General features: G+C 38.2%; 1 protein-coding gene across 7 annotated transcripts in view; it reads right to left on the bottom strand.

Annotated features, from left to right (window-relative positions):
• Window positions 1–14,504: 14,504 nt before the first annotated feature.
• Window positions 14,505–19,930, bottom strand: part of NLGN1 (neuroligin 1) — a 391,414-nt gene continuing 385,988 nt past the window's right edge. For all 7 annotated transcript variants that reach the window (XM_071566521.1, XM_071566520.1, XM_071566518.1 and 4 more), the window contains 2 exons: window positions 18,844–19,633; window positions 14,505–17,853 (listed from right to left, as the gene is read on the bottom strand). In XM_071566521.1, the coding sequence (XP_071422622.1) occupies window positions 17,031–17,853; window positions 18,844–19,633 (1,613 nt within the window). In that variant the 3' untranslated portion in view covers window positions 14,505–17,030. The remainder of the gene's footprint in view (window positions 17,854–18,843; window positions 19,634–19,930) is intronic.

The following is a 19,930-nucleotide window of genomic DNA, read 5'->3' on the forward strand; positions in this document are numbered from 1 at the left end:
TTCCCAGCTACCCATAGAGGAATTTTTTCCTCTCTTTCTGTGTGTTCTTGGCTGCAGACCCTGCTAATAACACTCTATGCATGAGGGCATGGCTCAATACCCTGTATGCAACAGCCCAAACAGTGTGAGTCTATGAATCATGTGAATTATTGAAGCCATGAAGGTATGGGAAATCACAAATGGTGTGATGGCAGATAAACCATGTTGTTTTGTTTTTCAGTGGGTCTGCCTCACCCTTTTGATGGAGCAGAAGGCAGTGGCTACTTGTACTTTATGCCACGAATACCTCGCCTTAAATAACACACAATTTTACTATAGATTTCAATGTAGCTAATAACAGATACATGGTTGGTCATTTGATCACTACTCACAAATATCTACCAGCCATTACAGTTTTACCTGCCAAACTGCACTTCTTTTTATCATAATTGGTGCAGCGGAGGATTTTCTCAGTGGGAACAGCTGAGTATCAAAACCCTTGTTCTCCACAGAAAGAAAGACATCCATGACTGACCTCTTCAAGTACTTTAAGATGTTTCTAGTAATGATTTTTGTTACACTCCAACATGGTTGTTTAATGATAATGCTGACCTACCTGATGAAATAATGGAACTCGTCAAAGTATATTCTGCAGTTTTAGGGGAATGGTGTTTTTGTCTTCTAGGTAACTCTCTTCCAAGACTGCATTCCATGTGTTGTATCAGGACTTTGGGATTTAACTGAACAGCTGCATCCATCCCTAAAGTCTGAAGCCAAGCTTCCCAACTAGTCAGTGTGAGTACCAGAAGTAGACACCTGCCCACTCACCTTTTAACAGTTATGGCTTTAGGTGGCAGTTTCTGTGAAATTAAATATTATTGAAAATATTGCTTTACCCTTCACCTGCTTAATTTTTAACACTGAGATATATTTTAACAAGGGAGGATACTGCCATGTTCCTTAGATGAATTAGGGCTACCTACCTTTTGCCTAGAACAGAAAACATCAAGAATAGCTGAAATTACCTCAAAAAATCAACTTTATATGAATCTGGACTATCTAGAGCTGCAATGATCTTGTCACTCACCTTACATTTCCTTGACTGCCATTGCTTGCATGTAGCGGGGTGAGTTAAGCCCAGAGAAGTCATTCAACTTTTGCCTTTGGGACAATCCCACCCTGCACTTCTCCTTACTCAGAAAGCTTCAAAAGCAGCTATTTTCCCAACCCAGGTGTTAACAGAGTAGGCTGCTGTGATACAGGGAGTGGGGCTACAGCTCTCTGGCCAGGTGGGTCTGTCAGAAACAGATCTTGGTCTCCTGTGCAAGCATGGAATAAAGGAAGAAAAAGGAGAAAAAGTCTAAGACAATTGTAGTTTTACAGTCTCCTTTTTCAGCTTGCAAACTGGAGATAAGAGCAGACAGACTTTATGACAGTGTGGAGAAATCAATACATTTTTATTGATTCTTGCAGCTGCAGAACTCTCACCCAGCACACGTACAGGGGTCAGAGCACGAGGACATGCACACTAGCAGTGTGCTTCTCACAAATCCTGCCATTTGATTCACATTCATTTGAGGATGAAGCTACACTGCATGACAGCAACAGCAGCTGACCCAGGATCCCTCTCAGCACGGGAAGGCAGGTGCTGCAAATTAGCCACTGCTCAGGCCAGAAACTACAACAAAGCCAGTGGCAGCTGCAGCTGGAAGCACAGCTTCAAATAAGGAAAATACTTTCTTTACAAAAGACTCTTTTCAAACAATTACACAAGGTCTACTGAAACAATGCATGGTATTCCAAAAAAAAGAGGTCCACAAAGCCGCACCTGAGGAATGAAACAGAAATGGAAACATCAAAACAAAACAACTTGGAAAACTGGCTAAGAAGTTGCATAGTCAGAACAGAATGAAATTAAGAACTTGGAACAAGCATATAGTTTTGAAACAAGAGGAATTGGAAACAAATTAATGAAAATTTGTATGTGTAAAATAATTGAAGCAGACTTGCAAGGCTTACATTTAGTTTAAATTTTTGTAAATCCTCCAAAACTAGCAGTGAGAGTCTTTCAAAGTTGTTTGATTTTGCAGAAACATTAATTTCCTTAATTGGCATTTTCAGGTTCTGTTAGAAAATTTCTAACCTGCTCAACCCTACTGAGAAACTGTTCATTAGCAAAGTGTGAGGTTCTGTCACCATTTTCAATTGCTACAAAGCTGTCAAAATAGTGTAAAACTTACTGGAAGGTCCTTTTACTGTTATGGCCCACCTTTTCAGGTGACATTTCATAGCTGATTTGATTGTGCCACGATGGACCTGACCTTTGTGTCATGTCTTTCCTTCCCTGTTTCTTCAGCAGAGTCCATTATCTCTTGTTCCAAATTCCTTCTCTTCTCTTTGACTTTGTGTTACTTTCCACTTCATTCCCAGTCTGCACCACCTAACACCCTACACCTGCTTTTGATGTCACCAAATAGGAACAATGACTATAAAGTTATTTCCCTTTACAAGTCAAACCTGGAAGGTCTCTCTGTTGTTGTTCATTCTATTTCCATTGCCGGTGTAAGTGTCCTTGTTGTTTTTCCCACTAGTGAGGAAAGGCCAAATGTCATATTCACTGAAGCAAAGACTTTGCTTTGAAGCAGTATTGATTTTTCCTTTTCCCTTCTGAAGCTCTGCCAGGCTCCATAAAAGCATGTCTCTTGTTCAGAAACTCTTTGGATGGAGAGACAACAGGGGCAGCAGAGCCAGCGGGGCGCAGTGGGAAGTTGGGGCATCTGCTGGGGAATGACAATCATGACAGCAGCAAGAGAAAGAAAGAGGTCATTTTATTTTTATCTGTGCTGTGAGAACAGTGGTGGATCAGAACAAAGCCAAATGGGAGATGCAGCTCTAATTCCAACTTGTGATGCCTCCTTGTCTAAACCTGAATATGAACATTTTTTAGGGTTCAGCTGTTGACAGCAAGACACTGAGACCACCTTAACTGACAGCTTGGCTAGAGGCTTAACAACAAAGGTGACAACAGCAGGACTTCCTTGCACAGTGCTGTAAGGGTACGAGCCTTACACTGCACTGTACTGGAGCAGCAGAATCCTATGGATTGCAGAGAATTACTGAATGAAGGTCCAGTGCTATAAAGGTCCAGTGCTATTTAAGGGATCTCCAATACTCTGTTTAGAGCTTCTGCAATGCAGAAATATCCAATAGCATTTATTCAACTAACATGTAATACAAAGAACCAAAATTACTCTCTCCTTCCCCAAAATGTCTCTATCTTTCATAGATTCCTTGAAGTCTATGACCACATACACTTATTTCTCATTTATGCACTGCAGAGTCTCTCATTCTGAACACGAAGGTAGGCTTTGGCTTTAAGCCTTATTTAAAGATGATGACTCCCAGCACCTCCAACACTCTTTCAATGCATTTTTTTCATGCTGATTCAGAAGAAAGAATGTGACTTACTGAAACATCAATGCCAGTTTTTGCCAGGCTTCTGTATTTCTTGGAGCCATCAGGCTGGGAGAGCTGGTCTTGCAAAGATCATTAGGAAAACAGCTGCTGACGGAGCTGCATATAAAATTACAGCAGCTGCCTTTTGCAGAGTAAGTCAAGTAATAATTATAGTAGTTTCCTACAGTTCTTAGTGTGGGTTTTGTTGGTGTGGTTTTGGGGTTTTTTGTTGGTGTGTTTGGGTTTTTTTGTAAAATTAGTACCTACTACCAGGAATTAAATAACAACAATAAGAATTATTTCTAGTGCTAGTAAGTGTGGTCTCACACTCCCAGTCAGAAAGTTCTTCAAAACCCAAAAATCCTAAAATAGCTTTAAAATTCTCAGCTATTTGGAGAATTGTGCATATTCGACAGCTGGAAATGAGACTTTTTTTAAAAATACCTGTGAAAAAAACTGTTATCAACAGCAATGAGACTTTTGTTGATTAAAGGCTGTTTTCTGCTATTCATTTGTAAGGGAAATGAATCATTAAGTGCTGTCTGAAAACCTTCTTCATACGGAATAAAAGGGAAATGTTTTGCAGCCATTAGGGTTTACAGGAATAGCTGGAACTGCCACCACCATCAGTCTGTGCTGATGATCAGCTCTGCTCCAGCTGCTGCTGACACTTGTCCATGTTTTCCAGCCTCCCCCAGCACAGCCACCCCTACAGCAGCACTACTGCCCCCTCCAACCAGCCCTACCTGTCAGTGCCACTTTGCAGTCTCTTTCTCCAAGGAGAGGAAGCATCTTAAAGCTGTGACACCCTGCACAGGGGAAGAAAAGCATAACTGATATTGTTTGCCCTGTCAGGACCCAAGCACAGCAAGTAATGAACACACAGGAACTGTTTTGGTGTCCTGGGTCAGCTTTGACTTTACAGTTCCCTGCATTACATTTCAGGGCACATCACACTGTTGACTCCTGCACTGGTGTTACCCGTCCAGTTCTCAGTGTACATTTGTTTTCATTATTCCTGCCCCTTCCTGCTGGCTTTTCTGACAAGCTCAGGATCTGAAAGCGGCTTTCCCAGACCTTTAAGCAACAACCCATCATCAGCTGTACTGCTTAGGAGGGCAGCAGCTTGAATTTGTTTTCACAAAAGGCACATCACAAGACCTGCCTAATCAGCAGTTACCTGAGTTTGCTCACACCAGACAGAGTCAATTTACAGACCCTGCCTGCTGTTGACCCTGCTGTCTGCTCTGGATTATTCCAGCCTGCCTCCACTTTTTAAAATTAAATGTTAGGATTTTTAATTGCTGGTTTTAACTCTTGTCTGATGGGGCACAATATGTTGTTATGGGTTGCTGGTAGTAACAAATTGGGGCTGTGCCTTTCTGCTCCTCTTCTTCCACAGATCACTTAATGGAGATGAAAAGGTCAGTACCACTGTCCCCTTGCCACTCCTGTCCACAGGCACCTCCACAGTGCAGACTGCAGCTCTTGGAACGTGATGCCTCACTGCCAGTATAACCCAGAGCAGCTCTGAGGCTGCTGCTTGTCCATGTTGCAGCTGAATGAGCTTGTAGATGTTGAAGGATATATCTTGTGTGTAGGCCTCTCAGGCTCACATGTGGTAAATGCTCAGTGGAGATTACAGATCAGGATGGTTGAATCCTATTTTTTCTTTCCTTTTTGTTGTTGAAGACACATGAAATAAAACTGGCTCATTCATAGTAAAATTGCAATATAATTTTGCAATAATTTTGTGAAATATAGGCTATTTTTCTATATATTATTAAATGAGACCAAAAAATAGGAAATTTGATTTTTATTTCTTTTAAACCAGGAAAAAATAACCAGTACAATTACTATAGCACTTCTTTCCTTTTGATTTTTAATTAGACTTTTCTTCCTTCAATGCAACTACCTATTGTTGATCCCATCTTTAAAGTAGTTTCCCCTTATGGGAAGAATGCAGCCTGCCCTATGTAGCTTGCTATGTGGGGTGTCAAAGGTTTGCAGTCTGCAAATTCCAAGTTGATCAGTTTTCTCTGCCCACAACCAGGCTCTGACTGTAGCAACACAGACCCTGGATGAACATTCAGGAAAAGATAAGCTCAGCACCTTACAGACAGCTTATAGACAGATCACAGACCACAGAAATTATAAAACTGAAGAAGGAGGTGCAGATGTGCTCTAGGCTGGAAACAAACAGCTGAATACTCTGGCCACTGTCACCAGACGTTCAGCAAAATTGCAAAAGGCCAGCTGTGAGGTAAGAGCTGTGAGTTAAAGTCATCGGCAAGCCAACAGTTCAGATAACAATTTCAAGTTCATAATATGTTTGCTTGTTTTTCCTTAAGATGTTTTCCAAAATTTAATTTTCTGTTTAACACACCAGACCATGGACCTAGATCCAACACCATCATGACAGTGATATAAACCTGAAATAAGCTCTTTGGTTGCTCCCTCCTCTTTCATTTCAGTCTGATGCCTATAAATTCCATGTGGAAGGTTGTGACCACTTATCTGTACCAACCTGCACAATGAGGTGCTTTCCAGTGCCACTGCTGCCTTCTGACAACCTGGATTTTCCAATGAGGCTTTGGCAATGCCAAGACAGCCTGAGGAGCAATAGAAACTGCAGTGTTTGTGGTCCAAAGCTGGAAGGTTGTTTTACACCATCATAATGCTTGTCCAGTGGTCTTGTATTCCAACGACCAGCTTAGAGTGTAAACATGCAATGGCCTCATGACATCCTGGAGTTGTGTGCCACTAAAATCAGCTGGGGAAAAATTTTTTTAAACTCAAAAGTTGAACAAGAACAAACAAGATTTCTTGTTTCACTAGCACATACCTATAAGAATGAACATAGAAAAGAGAGTAGATATTAATGCAAATCTAATCACAGAAACTAACTATCTGAATGCCAGCAAGGAAATTCCTGTTGTCAAAGATGAAAGACAAGACATATCCCATTTCCCAGTAGTTCTTCATTAATTTCATGAGAGTCAAACAAAGCTAATATGCTGGTAAGCATTTTGCACTAGCTCCTTACCTCTTCTCCTCTGAAAATGCCACATATAATGCAGGACTGAAGGTGGGGACAAATAGGCAATGGTCACAATATCAAAAAAGGTTATTTTCTGCTGATCAGATGTGAACCATATGTAATCACATCAACCCTCAGTTCAAACACCTCTACTGTAAACCAAAGTCTGCTGTGCCTGGTATCCAGCTTAACTAGATAGCGACTTCTTCATATAAATTAGAGTTCTTTGAAGATCTTGGCGTCAATGAGTCCAATGAATGCTCACAGCTGTATTCTGAAATTCATAATTTTCTCGCTTTGACCTCTAATCTGTGAAAGTGGTTTTACAGAAGCCTTACAGATCAACAGGATGGACGTGCACTTGGTGGTGATTGCACCACAGGCAGTCCCCATTAGCTGATGCTTTTCCTATTGATCTCTTCTCTAAGTGGATAATGTTTAGTAGCTTCATAAGCAATGAAGCCATCAATATCTGTCAGTATTTACACCTCTTTAACCTCAGCATGTGGCAAATATTGCTATCAGTTTTATCTATTTTGTTCTGTTTGTTTTTAGTTTTTCAGTTAATCTGATTGCAACACACAGCATGAGCTTCAGAGGTTTGAACAAATGCAGCCAAGGCACTCATGTAGCTCCTCTTCAAGACATAAGTGATCATGTTTTGCATAGTTCTCTTAATAGCACCCGTGATTTACAGGACAATCGGTTCTCTCTCCAGTAAAGTTGGTTTACAATGATTTATGTGTAGTATTGCTCTAAAGCATGTTTTTATAAATCTTGTGGTCTTAAGTGCTTGTCAAATCAATGTCAGAGACCACACGGAAGTCTAAAAATACTCATGTAAACCCTTCTTCAAGTGCTTGACATCAATGCATCTATTGTACATCTTCATGCTCAACACAGGTTAAAATAGTGCCACTCACTGTGACAGTGTAACTAGAGGCTGCTAAGCTGACAGAAATAATTTATTATGCTGTTACAGCTAATAAAATCCCTTGTGCTTTGGGGCAGTTTTTGAAAACAACTCTCATCCTTTTCACATGTGAATTCTTGCTGTTCCTATCATCTCTTGAAATCCTTAGACAAAGGTTTGAAGCCTGCAAACACACTCAAAACTAGGAGAAAGTGGAATGTCTGACAAAAAACAAAGGACTGCTTTCCCCAGAACAGGCATCTTGTCTCTTTTTTAAGTACAGCTATTGTGTGTTAAACGCATCTAAACCCACACTAACTTTGGAGAAGAATCAGCCCATTGGATCAAACTCAAACTGGCAAAACACGGCAGCCTCACCGAGTGCTACAAGAAGCCTCTGTTTCTGCTGGTGTGGCAGGATGTGTGGTAGTGATTTGATCTCCAAAATTCTCTCCTCTGGGCAGGTGTTTTCCCTCCAGCTCTTCTGCCCTGCTTTCTCTTCCCTACATTTCTCTGTTCTGCATTTCCCCTTTGCTAATTCACTCCTAATGAAACTTATCCCTCACAAAGTATTATCATATAGAATGAAATGGGGAACTGGCAATTCTTGTAAACCTCATCACTGTGCCTGATCTGTCTTGGATCCATCTGTCTAATCTTGGAGCTTTTTAGAGAGACTGAAGAAGTAAGAACATCTCCAGCCCATCTAGCAATCCCGAGGCAGAATTCATTCTGAAATCCATTCTGTGCTATAGAAGCCATATGTAGCCTCCTGCAATCTTAGCTATGCTTACTATTGTAAAGTTTCTATACTATATTTTTTAAGTGAGGATTTTTTCATTACTTCATGCTGCCTCAGAGTCTTTGCTGTTTAGTTCTTGTCACTACTGGTCTTACTCCTTCAGCCCTAGGCACTATGGTAGTAAAATAAAGAATAGGCATGAAAAGCTGTCATTCTGATCTATGTGACTAGAAAAAAGTAATTATTAATAGAATATATATATATATATGTATTGAGAGAGAGAGAAATTCTTGTGTCAGGCTTTCATAGTTAAGTGTATCTGAAGGACAGAAAGGACAGTACGTTTGTTCACCTACTTTTGGTTCTCTGTTAGCCAACAGGGATGACCAGATACCAGTAGACTGTGATTTATCCAATACTAAAATTCCTCCTCTTGGTAAATGAGGTAAAGTCGAGTCTGCTTCCTTCCACTAGGCATACAATACTGGTGGTTAAATTTAGGGAGGAAGAATTTCAGTCTGATAACCTTCGACACCCAGCACAAATCTACAGCAAAAACACCACCCACAATCATAGCCAAACCACCAAGCCCTCCCTCTGCTCCTTAAGAAGGGAAGCAAAGCTCTGTTTCAAGTTGTAAACCAGTAGAAAATTGAGTTTGCTGCTGCCCATCTGTAATTCATTCCCTTCTGCCAGGGGAGGTGCTCGTCTTTCCCAGGTGCAGCCGATAGGAATTTGGCTGTTTCCTGCAGGGAGGAGTGAGCAGGAGCTCAGCTGTAGCACAGCGACAGGCACCACCAGAAACCTCACTTCAGAACAGAGGTCTGAGTGTCTGCACAGCACAAAAATACATCAACACTTGTCTGAAGCATGGCCATGAGCTAGAAAATATTAATTTTTAAGCTTTTTAATCTAGCAAGCAGCAGAGTTTATGAGTCTCTGCTTATTTCTGGAGGCACATGCTTGCCTTAGCCCAAGGTTGGCTGTATGCCTGGGAAATTGCACCTCTGGCATCTTTCAAAGGGAAAAATTACCATCTTGGATGTGTGTGAGGATAATTCAGTTATGACTGTGAACTTCCTGGCACAGGCCTGTCTTTATTGACTGAAGGGGTTCTTGTACCTACCCACAAGCAACTGATCTTGGCCATCCCAGAGGTACCAGAGTAACTAGATTTTCATTCTCAACCCAAACAGGACAGATATGCAACTACAAGAAAAATAAGTTAAAGTAAAATTTCCATCAGAATGAAAAAGACAACTGATAAAATGAAGAAAACAGATATTTAAATTATTTCAAAGATTTACGCTCGTGTGAGACAGTAGCAACGATGTGAGAGGGCATGAAGAACAAAATTGCACTTATCACAGAAACTGTTAACACCAACAAAAACTTTGAGGAAGTAAGAAAAAAGAAAATCAGAACTGAAAGGATTATGATATTTGAGTCAAAGATAAATGAATTAGAGACAACAAACTGCACCTAGCAATGATCTGTACTGAAACAACTTAGTAAAACAAAAATGTCTCCAGTTTTAGAATAAAATCCCTAAATTGAATTGTAGAATGAAACCAGGACAAGTATGAGTCAAAGAGGGATTCACATGCAGTTTTAGAACACAGTCAAAGTTTTGCAAATTCTACCAATATTTTATTAAATTTGACATGTTTCTTCTTCTGTCAAGCACCACAGAATTTGGAAGTGTCTTCATGCTTCCTTAGTGGGTTTCAGAGCTACAGTTAGAAGTGTCTTTTTAGGAAAAGGTTCCTTTCATGAACTTAACCCTGCCTTTTCCTCCTGGACAAGGAAAAAGGACAATTCCCAACAAGGTTCCTGGCTGCAGCAATTAAGGTTGTATCCTTTGCTGGGGTCTGGTCAGCCTCCAGAGAATCAAGATGCCCACATATGCCTATAGAAAATTTAAAAAAAGGAAAAACTCCCAAACCCCAAACTGTGGCTTGTTTTTTTTCTTCTATTACGTTTTCCAAACTTGGACACCAAAGTCATGATTCATGAGAAGAAACCAATGGATCCTGTTATCTTCATCTTCTGAGGAAAGCAGGGACACTTATTCAGTTAATAACTGAGGAGAGAAAAATATATTTATGGCAAATTGATTAATGTTAAACAAAAAGTCAGCATATGTTTCAGCAAGAGAATCTCCACTAGCTGAGCAAGAATAATTGGGTTTGCATGTTTTTGCCATAGTGAAGGTCCACATTTCCACTTTCATGAAATTACTCTAGATTTACCTGTGTGCAAATAAGAGCAAAATTTATTAATCTGTTCAGCCAAATATCACCACTACAGAGGAATAACCTTGTGAAAAGTAGAAAAAAACCACTGTGTGACCATATATCTGGTCATCAATCACTAAAATATTGCATGGCTTTTTCAGAAAATGCATTTGGTGTCAAATGAACCATATATTACTTTTAGACCTTTCCTTATCCTCTTAATTGATAAAAATGACTGCTGAAGCTGTTTCTACAAATTAGTAGACAAAATAAGTGTGCTGTACATCTCACCTTCCCAAACTGCCAGAAAGTCCTGCCCGACTCCTCACTTTATTCCAGGAAAAAGGCAAGTGTTTTGCACCAGGTCTGGCCTATGACTGCCTTGCCTTCCTGGATTTTCTTTTCCATCCTTCACACCCATGAGATACAGTCCAGCTCCAGCCCAAAGCCGGGTGCTGAGACCAAGCTTGTAAGAACTGCTGAAAAATAAGTTGTGTTGGCTGATTTTACAGTGTCACAGGGGCGTGTCTTTTTGGGAAGAATCTTGTCTATATTCAGTCACTGAGCATGAATACCTGAACATATATACTGCTCTTTGCAGAAATACAGGTGGATAAAATGACTCAGCGAGGTCTGGAAACATCCAAAGACTTTATAGAAGCCATGGAGATAGCTGGTTAACTCTTCTATGGACCTCACAGGATTTCACACAGATTTCTGAACTGATCCTTCTTTCAGTAAGGCAACAGCAGAATTCTCCTTAACTTCCTCAGTAGCTGAAGAAACTCACTAGATGAAAAATTTGTCTTTTTTGTATTTTTAATAATGCATTTAAAATGTTGGCAGCTCATACAGTCTTTCATGAACCCCCTGTTCATTGAGCTCTGGTATTATCACCTCTGGTTGCCAGTGTTATCAACTTCCATTTGGAGAAGAGTTACTTGCTCTTTACAGCTGTAAAATGAAAAACCTGGGTATGAATTGCCCAGTCCTATCAACTTAAGAACTCCACATTTAGTTTTTTTTCTAAATAACATCATTATAAAGCTAAGCTCATAGATTCTGAATTCCTGGCATTGCTGACATTGAGAGGGGAAAATTCAGATGTCAGAGAAAATCCAGCTATTTCTGTCCTGAATTTGTAGCAACATGTGGTCCAATTGCATGTCTTCCAACTGCTGTAAAGTGTCATTGTGCCTTTGACATATAGGTCAACATATAGATTTGAGGATCAGACAGAACTGAATGTTCCTCTTTATAAAGATTTTGACATAAAACTTAATACAGCATGTTAAGGCTGCAACTGTGGTGCAAACCTATTCTTTGCACCAGTGTAATTTCCATGGATTTTTTTTTAATATATAGAACAGTCTTTTTGTTCTGAGGTTTGGCCTTACGTAAAAATAAGTGTAAGCATATTTAAAAGCACATTTTAATGCCTGATGATGTTCATAAATTAGGTAGTTATCCTTGTAATAATTTCTGTGAGTGGGTGTTCATGTGCATGAGAAGATATTCAAAATTGGATGGTGAGATGAGCCATGAGGAACATTAAAGGTCCGGAAGCAGATCAATAGTTGGTGTAAATTGTCAGGGCTTCATTGGTTTCAAAGGTCCTACAATAAATACTAATTCAGCTGGTGCTAAAAAAATTGTCATCAGTTGAGCATCTGGTCAATAACGGTGGAGAATTCAGAATGTACAGGTGTTGCCTCCACACCTTTGAGTGGTGCAAAAAGGTAAAATTCCCTAGTTAGTCACATTTTTTGAAATCTCCTTTATTGTCTGGAGTAGTGCATGTGGATTTGCATGTGGAGACAAAGATGTATATATACAAAAAGGCATTTCCTGTGACAAACAAATACATGACTTCTACTTCTGTGACTGTACTTTTATCTTCAAATGAAAAAATAAATTTCAAGATACTATATAAAAATTACTTGTATCAATTTGTTGCAGTTCTATGAGGTTTGTCATTCCTCCCAGTAGCAAGGGACACGAGACTCAGAATAGGCTTGGGTCCACAATTTACACACAATACTTAAATTCCTTTTCAGAACTAAAGCTTATTACAGAAATGATGTTTCCCACATGTACGAGTTACTGAGAATAACCTCAACAAAAAGGAACAAAGGCAGGTTGCATATAAAAATCTACACCTCCTTGGTGACTCTCAACAAGATTCTTTCCCTGAACATTTTCCACCAGATAAAGTTCATTACCTTGTTCTAACCATTTCCCATTTCACAAAGTTAAGATTTTACTGAACCTGTAAATAAGAAATAATTATACAATAGCATTAACAGAACCTAAGAGAAAAGGGACTTTGTGCTTGGCTGGTGATGAACTCATCGATTCTGCTCCGTAGTTCTTTTGAACACCTTATCAAATGCTGCTGCTTTCTAGTCTGCATACAAATGTCTTTATGTGCCAGAATGATATCACATTAGAATGTTTAGAGTGAAATCCATCTGCCATGTTTCAAATTGTTCATATTTATTTGGAGGTCTCAGGAGGACATCTTAATCTTATAGTGTTATTATTTCAAATAGAAAAAGAGATTTTTAATATTATTTGGAGAAAGTCCCTTAGCTTGCAGACTGAAAAAAAACCCCAAAACCTGAACTCTTGCAACAGATATTTTGACAAGAGCTTTGAATGAAAAATAACAAAACCTCTGCAGGGAATTTCCCGTTAATCTAATTTATTTGGGAGCACATTTTTCACAATAATAATTAAATTATCTAATGTTCACTTACATTAGAAAGTGACAATCTGTAACTGTTTGTTACTAGAGAAAAAAAAAAAAGGGAGGGGATAGGCCAATATTTTAGACTAACATCACAGGAAAAAAACAGCTTACAAACACCAAAGGAATGCCATGATGTTTGACAGCTTCCTGTGAAGTCAGTTGTTTCATCTCCCAGTGAAGCTGCAACAGAAATTTCAGCATCGCCTGTGCAGTGGTGTCTTGAAAGCTGTAACATGTTTATTTGCTAGACCTCTATTCGTCTGGTTTTCAGGCTGTTTGAGTAACAAAAATATCCAATAATTAACAGACTCGTGACACAGGAATCCATGTTTAGTACCCATAAAAAGAACTGCTGCTACATTTTCCATTGGGAAATTGTATTCAGGAAGTTCATCCATGCCTTCCAAGCCTTCCGTGTGTGGTGAGTACCAGGGATAACCAACTGAGATACCATGGAGAGAAATGTGTTTTTATCGGTTTTATTTCTCCTAGAAATGTCAGCACAGCACATTATATTGCCTGTAATTTTAATAGATAAATGAGACAATGATTCCATTGTTATTTTTTTTCTCAAAATGGTAGAATACATTTTCTTAAAAAGGTCTGCAAACATATTTACAAAAGTGTGAAAGCAATAAATGCAGGCTTTTTTCATATTTTTACTGGACTTCCAAAGACTGACTGATACCCTAATTTTATTGGAAATCTGGTCCAAGGATGATACAAGAAATTAAATATCACACTCAGTTTTGCTTTCTTATAGGCTACCATGGAAAACAAATCTAACAGATAAATATTTTTAAAAGAACAAACTTATATTCCATGAGGCATAATGAAGATACTCCAAAACTAATACCTATATTTTCATTTCAGCTTTAAAACATCTCTTGATCTTTCTTAATGTTGTATTAAAGTGTGGGACACCATCTTACTTTTGGAAAGGCAGCTGCTCTAATGTCATTATAAAGTTGCCACTAAAACATCATTCACAGTATCTGCATCACAGGAATGGACTTCTTTTTTTTTTTTTTTTTCCCCAAACAGGAGTGACAAAATTTATGTTGTCGCTTTCATCTTTCACATTTTGAATACTCTTGGCTGACAGAAATGAAGTGTAGTGTCATGCTTGGTTTACCTAAATCATTTATTTTGTAACTAATAAAAGTAAACAATTACCAGATACTGTATATAGAGAGATATATAGATATATGGCCACAAATAAACTATAGTAGAAAGTTATTTTGGTTTTGATAAAGTTAAGAAAAGCACATAAAATCATATTTCATTAATATCTTGTTTTATGGCCATCAATATTTTTGTATTTTTTTGTTTTGTTTCGTCAACATAGCAAAATACAATCTTCTTATTAAACAATAATTATCAGATGGCAGACAATTCTTTTTATTGGTTTACATTGGCAGGTCACAGTCTAAAAGCACAACCACATCAGGCAGAAATTGCACACAGACCACCCTGGATTTTGAAGACTATTTTTTATGCTTCTACAAAAAGACCTTAATTTAAAACTGGGGACTGTAACAACCACTAATTAAATACATGGCTTTCTGTTTGGTTTTATTTTGTTTATTTTTCTTTTCTTTTTTAGACTGGTAAATAAAATAACTGGAATTGCAGTACTTTATTTTGGTTTCAGCCTCGGTTTTAATGTCTGTGCTCAACACGGCAAACATACTTTGAACTTCCCAGCAATATAAAAGTTTCATCACCTAAATAAAACCCAGGTGATTTTTTTCCCTATCATAGAATACTGCAGATTTATTTAAATTAAGCCTGTTCCTTGGCTCTTTTTTTTGGTGTCAATGTTGCATTTTTAACTAATTCCTGAAATCTAGAGGAGATTTACCCATCCTGCTCTGACACCATACAGTCACAATATCAATATTTCTGTAAGAAATGGTCGAAGGTGGGGCAGCCCAATAAACATGCAGTTGTAATAGTTGTAGAAGGCATTTTCATGTCTTCAAGAACCAGACTGGTCTTAAGATATTACTCTTTATTTGAGACAGTTACCATTACTTCATTAAAAAATGACAAAACAGCAATAAACATTTTAGCTCTTTAATGAGCAAAGATCAGGTCTCTTAACATTGGAATAATATTCGTTATCCAGATTATCTTTATTTCACTCAGTGACCAGTAATATGGCCAAGAAATACAAAGTAATTTTCCATCAAGTAGTATACAATTTTTGTGTGTAATAAGCTTTCATTCTTGAAAAAGAGTAACTGAAAAGAAATGTTTCTGTTACTGCAGTTAGTTTGTCAGAGAAAGTTCTTCGCATTATCTTACAAACTATCAAAATTGCTAGTAATTTGAAAAAATGTAAAAAAAAATCACATAACTTTAGTCTAATAGAAATATAGTACAGGAAAGAGAGAAAGTATCAGGGATGTGCTCTTAAGTCCATCTCAATTATTTCTTTTATATAAATGTACATCTGATTACATATACAAACATTTTGAAAGGACCATGGTATAGAATTACTGGAAAGCAAAAGGGGAATGAAAAATTTCTTGTGATTTTAGAACATTCACTTCAAATCACACAAACATATGTAGTATTCAGATTTTTAAATTTCCAGTTATTGGCTCTCCCCCCATTCTTACCTACCCTCTGTTTCTACACTCTTGCCATCTGGTCTAAAGAATTCATTGGAATGGCAAAGCTAATGTATAGCAAAAATGGAATTAACATTATTTTTAAGTCTTGTAATTAAACTTTTTAACATGCAACATGAGTTGAAACAATAAATTAAAAGGTGTAATCAGAGCTGTAATATCGGGGCATTTTTATACGGCAAAATGTCTTTGCATTTAAATTTTGGACACACTTTACCTTATCAATTTGAACTAAATATATCTTAACTAAATCACAGCAAATTATAAATCCTTCAACAAATGAGATTCCATTAAAGTTATAGTTATTTTAAAGTTAGAAATTATTTAGGTCAAAAGGAAAAAAACAACACTAATAACACACTTTTTTTTTGTCTGGGATTCATATCAGTGAGGGTCCACCAGTGTATACCTAGAGTGCCATAAATACCTTTAAGAACTGTTGCAATTCCTTCTCTTTCTGAATCTACCATGAAATATTTTACTGTAATTACTTTTGCCCCTTTAAAAAACTTCTTTAGGTTGTGCCAATTGATGGAGAAAGCTTCTATTAAAAACTCCAATGGGATGAGAAGAATTTTAATTACGGCTTAATCAGCAGCACAGCCACCAAGCATATAAATTATCATGCACATCGTGCTAAAAATATCCAGTTTCCTTTATTCCCACAACTTTTATACTGACAGCACTTATGTGATAATGTTGTACCTGCCAGGCTGTAAAACTTCTTTGACTGGCAGATTTCAGCATGAGCCCCTTTCTAAGGCCTTAACAGCATTGGTGCTTTGTGTACTTATTCAAATATGTAAATATGGTCTACACAAGAAAACAGGTCCAAATAAAAATTGGTGAAAATTATCTGACATTCCATTAGTGTGTCCCTTGTGCATATTTATAGGTTTTTAAAATTTCCAGTCAAAGTTCTTTCCTGTTTGTGTTGCACATGCCTAATTCCATTATGTAACTTAAATCTTCAAAAAATTAATACTTGAATGTGAATGAAAAAGTATCATTCAGGACAACTGCTTCAAGCAATTGCAAACAGTTGCGTTTTTTGATTTTGTTTTTTTCTTTTCTTTTGTTTGTTTCTTAAGTTCATTTGATATATGTACAATTCATTTTTTCCAAAACCCCAAAAGTTCTTGATATGTATATTCACATAATATTCCTCCATATTTAAATAGTAAGAGTCTTGTAGGTTGAAAGCCAAGTAATCTTCAGTAATATCACCTACTGTAATCCATCAAAAAATAAAGTTTGTTTCGTCTTGTCTGGCTATACCCTGGTTGTTGAATGTGAATGGGGGTGGGGATGAGGATGGGGCAGAGTATTGTTCTGTCCTCCGGTAAATGTGTTGAATGTGTGGAGGGGTTGAATCCCTGGTATAGTGTTGGGGATCATTGTGATGGTGTTGGGTGTCATTAAGGGAATATCATCAGGAGACCTTCTCATAGCTAGCGTGTAGTCTGGGGGACAGGCGGTCCTAAGAACCACCTCATGTGGATGGATGGACTCACATTCATGATCCAAGTCAGTGTGCTTCATTTGGAGGGACATTATCTCCTCTTCTTGTGCATGGGTAAGATCATTGGTAGTAGTACGTTGTGGGCTACATCTCCTGTGGACGTCGTGTCTCCGCTTGTCCTTTTTGTAGTACAACGCTGCAAAGGCCAAAATGTTCAGGAACAGCAAAGATGCGCCAACCGCAATAGTGACACTCAATTCTGTTGAATAGTCCCTTTGATCCACTGAAAATGGGCTTGGCTGTTGTTTGGGATCATCTTGTTTGGCTGTAGGAAAGGCTGAAGTAACTGAAACAGAATTTTTCCTTGTTGGTCTGAAAGTATTATCAGTCGATGGCACTTTAGTTGTGGTAGAGGTATACTGTGAAATGTCGTTAAGATTGTGCAGATGAGGTACCAGTTCCAACCAAAGGTTCACTTTATTGGCCCTATAGTGTTCTTTAACTCGTGGTTTTAATCCAATGTGAAGATAGAGTTGGTCTTTCTGAGAATATCTGGTCCATGCTACTTCTTCAAAACGATTTGGTTTTGTATGGATGAATTTTGTGTCTTGCGGCACTGGTTGATTGGGGTCACTAAAAAAAAAGAAATATCTCCAATGTTACAAAGCATTTCAAACGGAATTATAAAATTAACATAATTAGGATTTTATACTAAATGTTTAAGTCTGCCTGTGGACAGAGCAGAGTGCTATTTCCTAAAATTAGAGGCCTTGATAATCTGGATTAGAAACAGCATTATGTAAATGAACCCTTCTTCTACTTGGACTTCAGTGACTCCCCTAGTTCCCCAAAATGTCAGTGGCTCTCTCACACTGAAATCTTGTGCTGCTAAGAACAGACTGCCACCAGTGTGGTGATGTGGACAAACATCCATGAGAGACAAGTATGAAAGGAAGCTTTGCTTTTCTCTTTTAGCAATATAAAGCTCACAGAGCTCAACATTTCCATTCACATGCAGCATCTGTGGCCTTCCAGAGGGGAAAGATCATGGCAGAGCAAAACTCAGTGCAACACATATTCAAAAATAGCAATGGTTTAAGGTAATAAATTCTTTTGAGCTTCCAGTGAAAGAAGAATAAATGAAAATGGCAACACTTTCCAAGTTTAAAGTCACATATTTTATGGTCAGAATCATCAATTTAAGAAAAACTGTGCTATTAAAATAAACTGTATTGTATTTGATGCAATATTTATGTCATTTTCTGTCTAAAGGGATGAAAATGTCAGCGTTGGGGTAAAGTCAATTACTAATGTAGCTATTTTTAACTCTACACATACCTTAAATGCTTAGTTTTACACTTTTCTGGGGTTCCCATAATTATATTTCTGTATGTTTAGAAATTTCTTCATGCAGAATGGCCGTAAAGATATTTTTCCCTTTTTTTGCTAGAATATGATAGTGAGCTGAGAAACATGACAATAAACATAAATATCCAACCCAATTCTTAATCCCTTATTCATCCTACAAGTACAGAGGCATTCCCAATGGAAATAAGCAATGAAAAGCACTGCACCATTCCACCTTGAGCTTGCATACAAGACCATTCATTCTCTCGTACTCACCCAGTTTTTGCAAAGTTTGTCCAGTAGGTCATCACCACTGCACTTAGCATGACATCATTTTTGGAGAAATTACAAGGAAATAATTCAGTAGGACCAATCATGGGGATTCCTAGTACGTAAGGAACCTCATCTCCATGGGCTGCATCTGCCCATGCAGGTACCTGATCTGTCTGGCAATGATGGTAGAAGGCATAGAAATATGTAGGCGATCCAAAATTCGAGTGAAGATCTGCTGTAGCCACTGCTGGTGCAACCCACTGGTGATCAGTAAACAAAGCCAGCAGTGTTTTCCTTCTGGTCTCAGGATTGTGTCGATCTGCCCAGTCGGTGTACATAAATTTAATGGTTTCCCTCAATATATCTTTGCCTTCTGGGTATCCGTATAAGTTATCGACAAAGTTAGAAACTGCAAAGTCAAAATCACTAGCTGATATGCCATCTTCACTATCCACGATGTTCTCAACAAATTTTAACCCTTCCCCTTGGTTAACTCCCAGCATGATGTCATAGTTGAGGAATTCTCCTTGTTCCATCAATATCTGAGGATCATCTGGTATCACATCGCCATCGATTACTGGTCCAAAGGCTATATGGTATCTTGCTGGTTGAATGTCCTGGTCGACAAGTTCTCTATAAGGCTTCTTCTGTAGACATTCTACCAGTTCTACAGTGTCTGACATGTTGCAACCCACTTTTGTGGCCAACATCCTGGCATACTTTGCAGGCTGAAAACTAACTGCCCAGCTGGAGAGAGCTGTTCCACTTTGAGCTATTGCTCTTTGAAAAAGTCCTGTGGGGAGAAATATTTGAAAACTACTGAAGTGACCTTGAAACAGCCACACACTTGAAAGATTCAAAAGAGTTCTTTGAAACAATAGAAAACTTTAACAGAAGAGATATCTGAATCTTAACAGTACTCAAATACATGAAATCTGACTGCCATTGTATCACAGGTAATGTGCACAAAATAAATGCAATATGTGCTGAAGCAAATGATTCTACCTTAATATAGTCCAGCTGAGGAACAGATTTTCAAAAGAAACTCAGGAAGAACAAAAAGAAGTGGCTTTACCTTATGTAGGATAAC

This window comes from Pithys albifrons, chromosome 11, assembly GCF_047495875.1.
Source record: "Pithys albifrons albifrons isolate INPA30051 chromosome 11, PitAlb_v1, whole genome shotgun sequence".
NCBI classification, from domain to species: domain Eukaryota; kingdom Metazoa; phylum Chordata; class Aves; order Passeriformes; family Thamnophilidae; genus Pithys; species Pithys albifrons.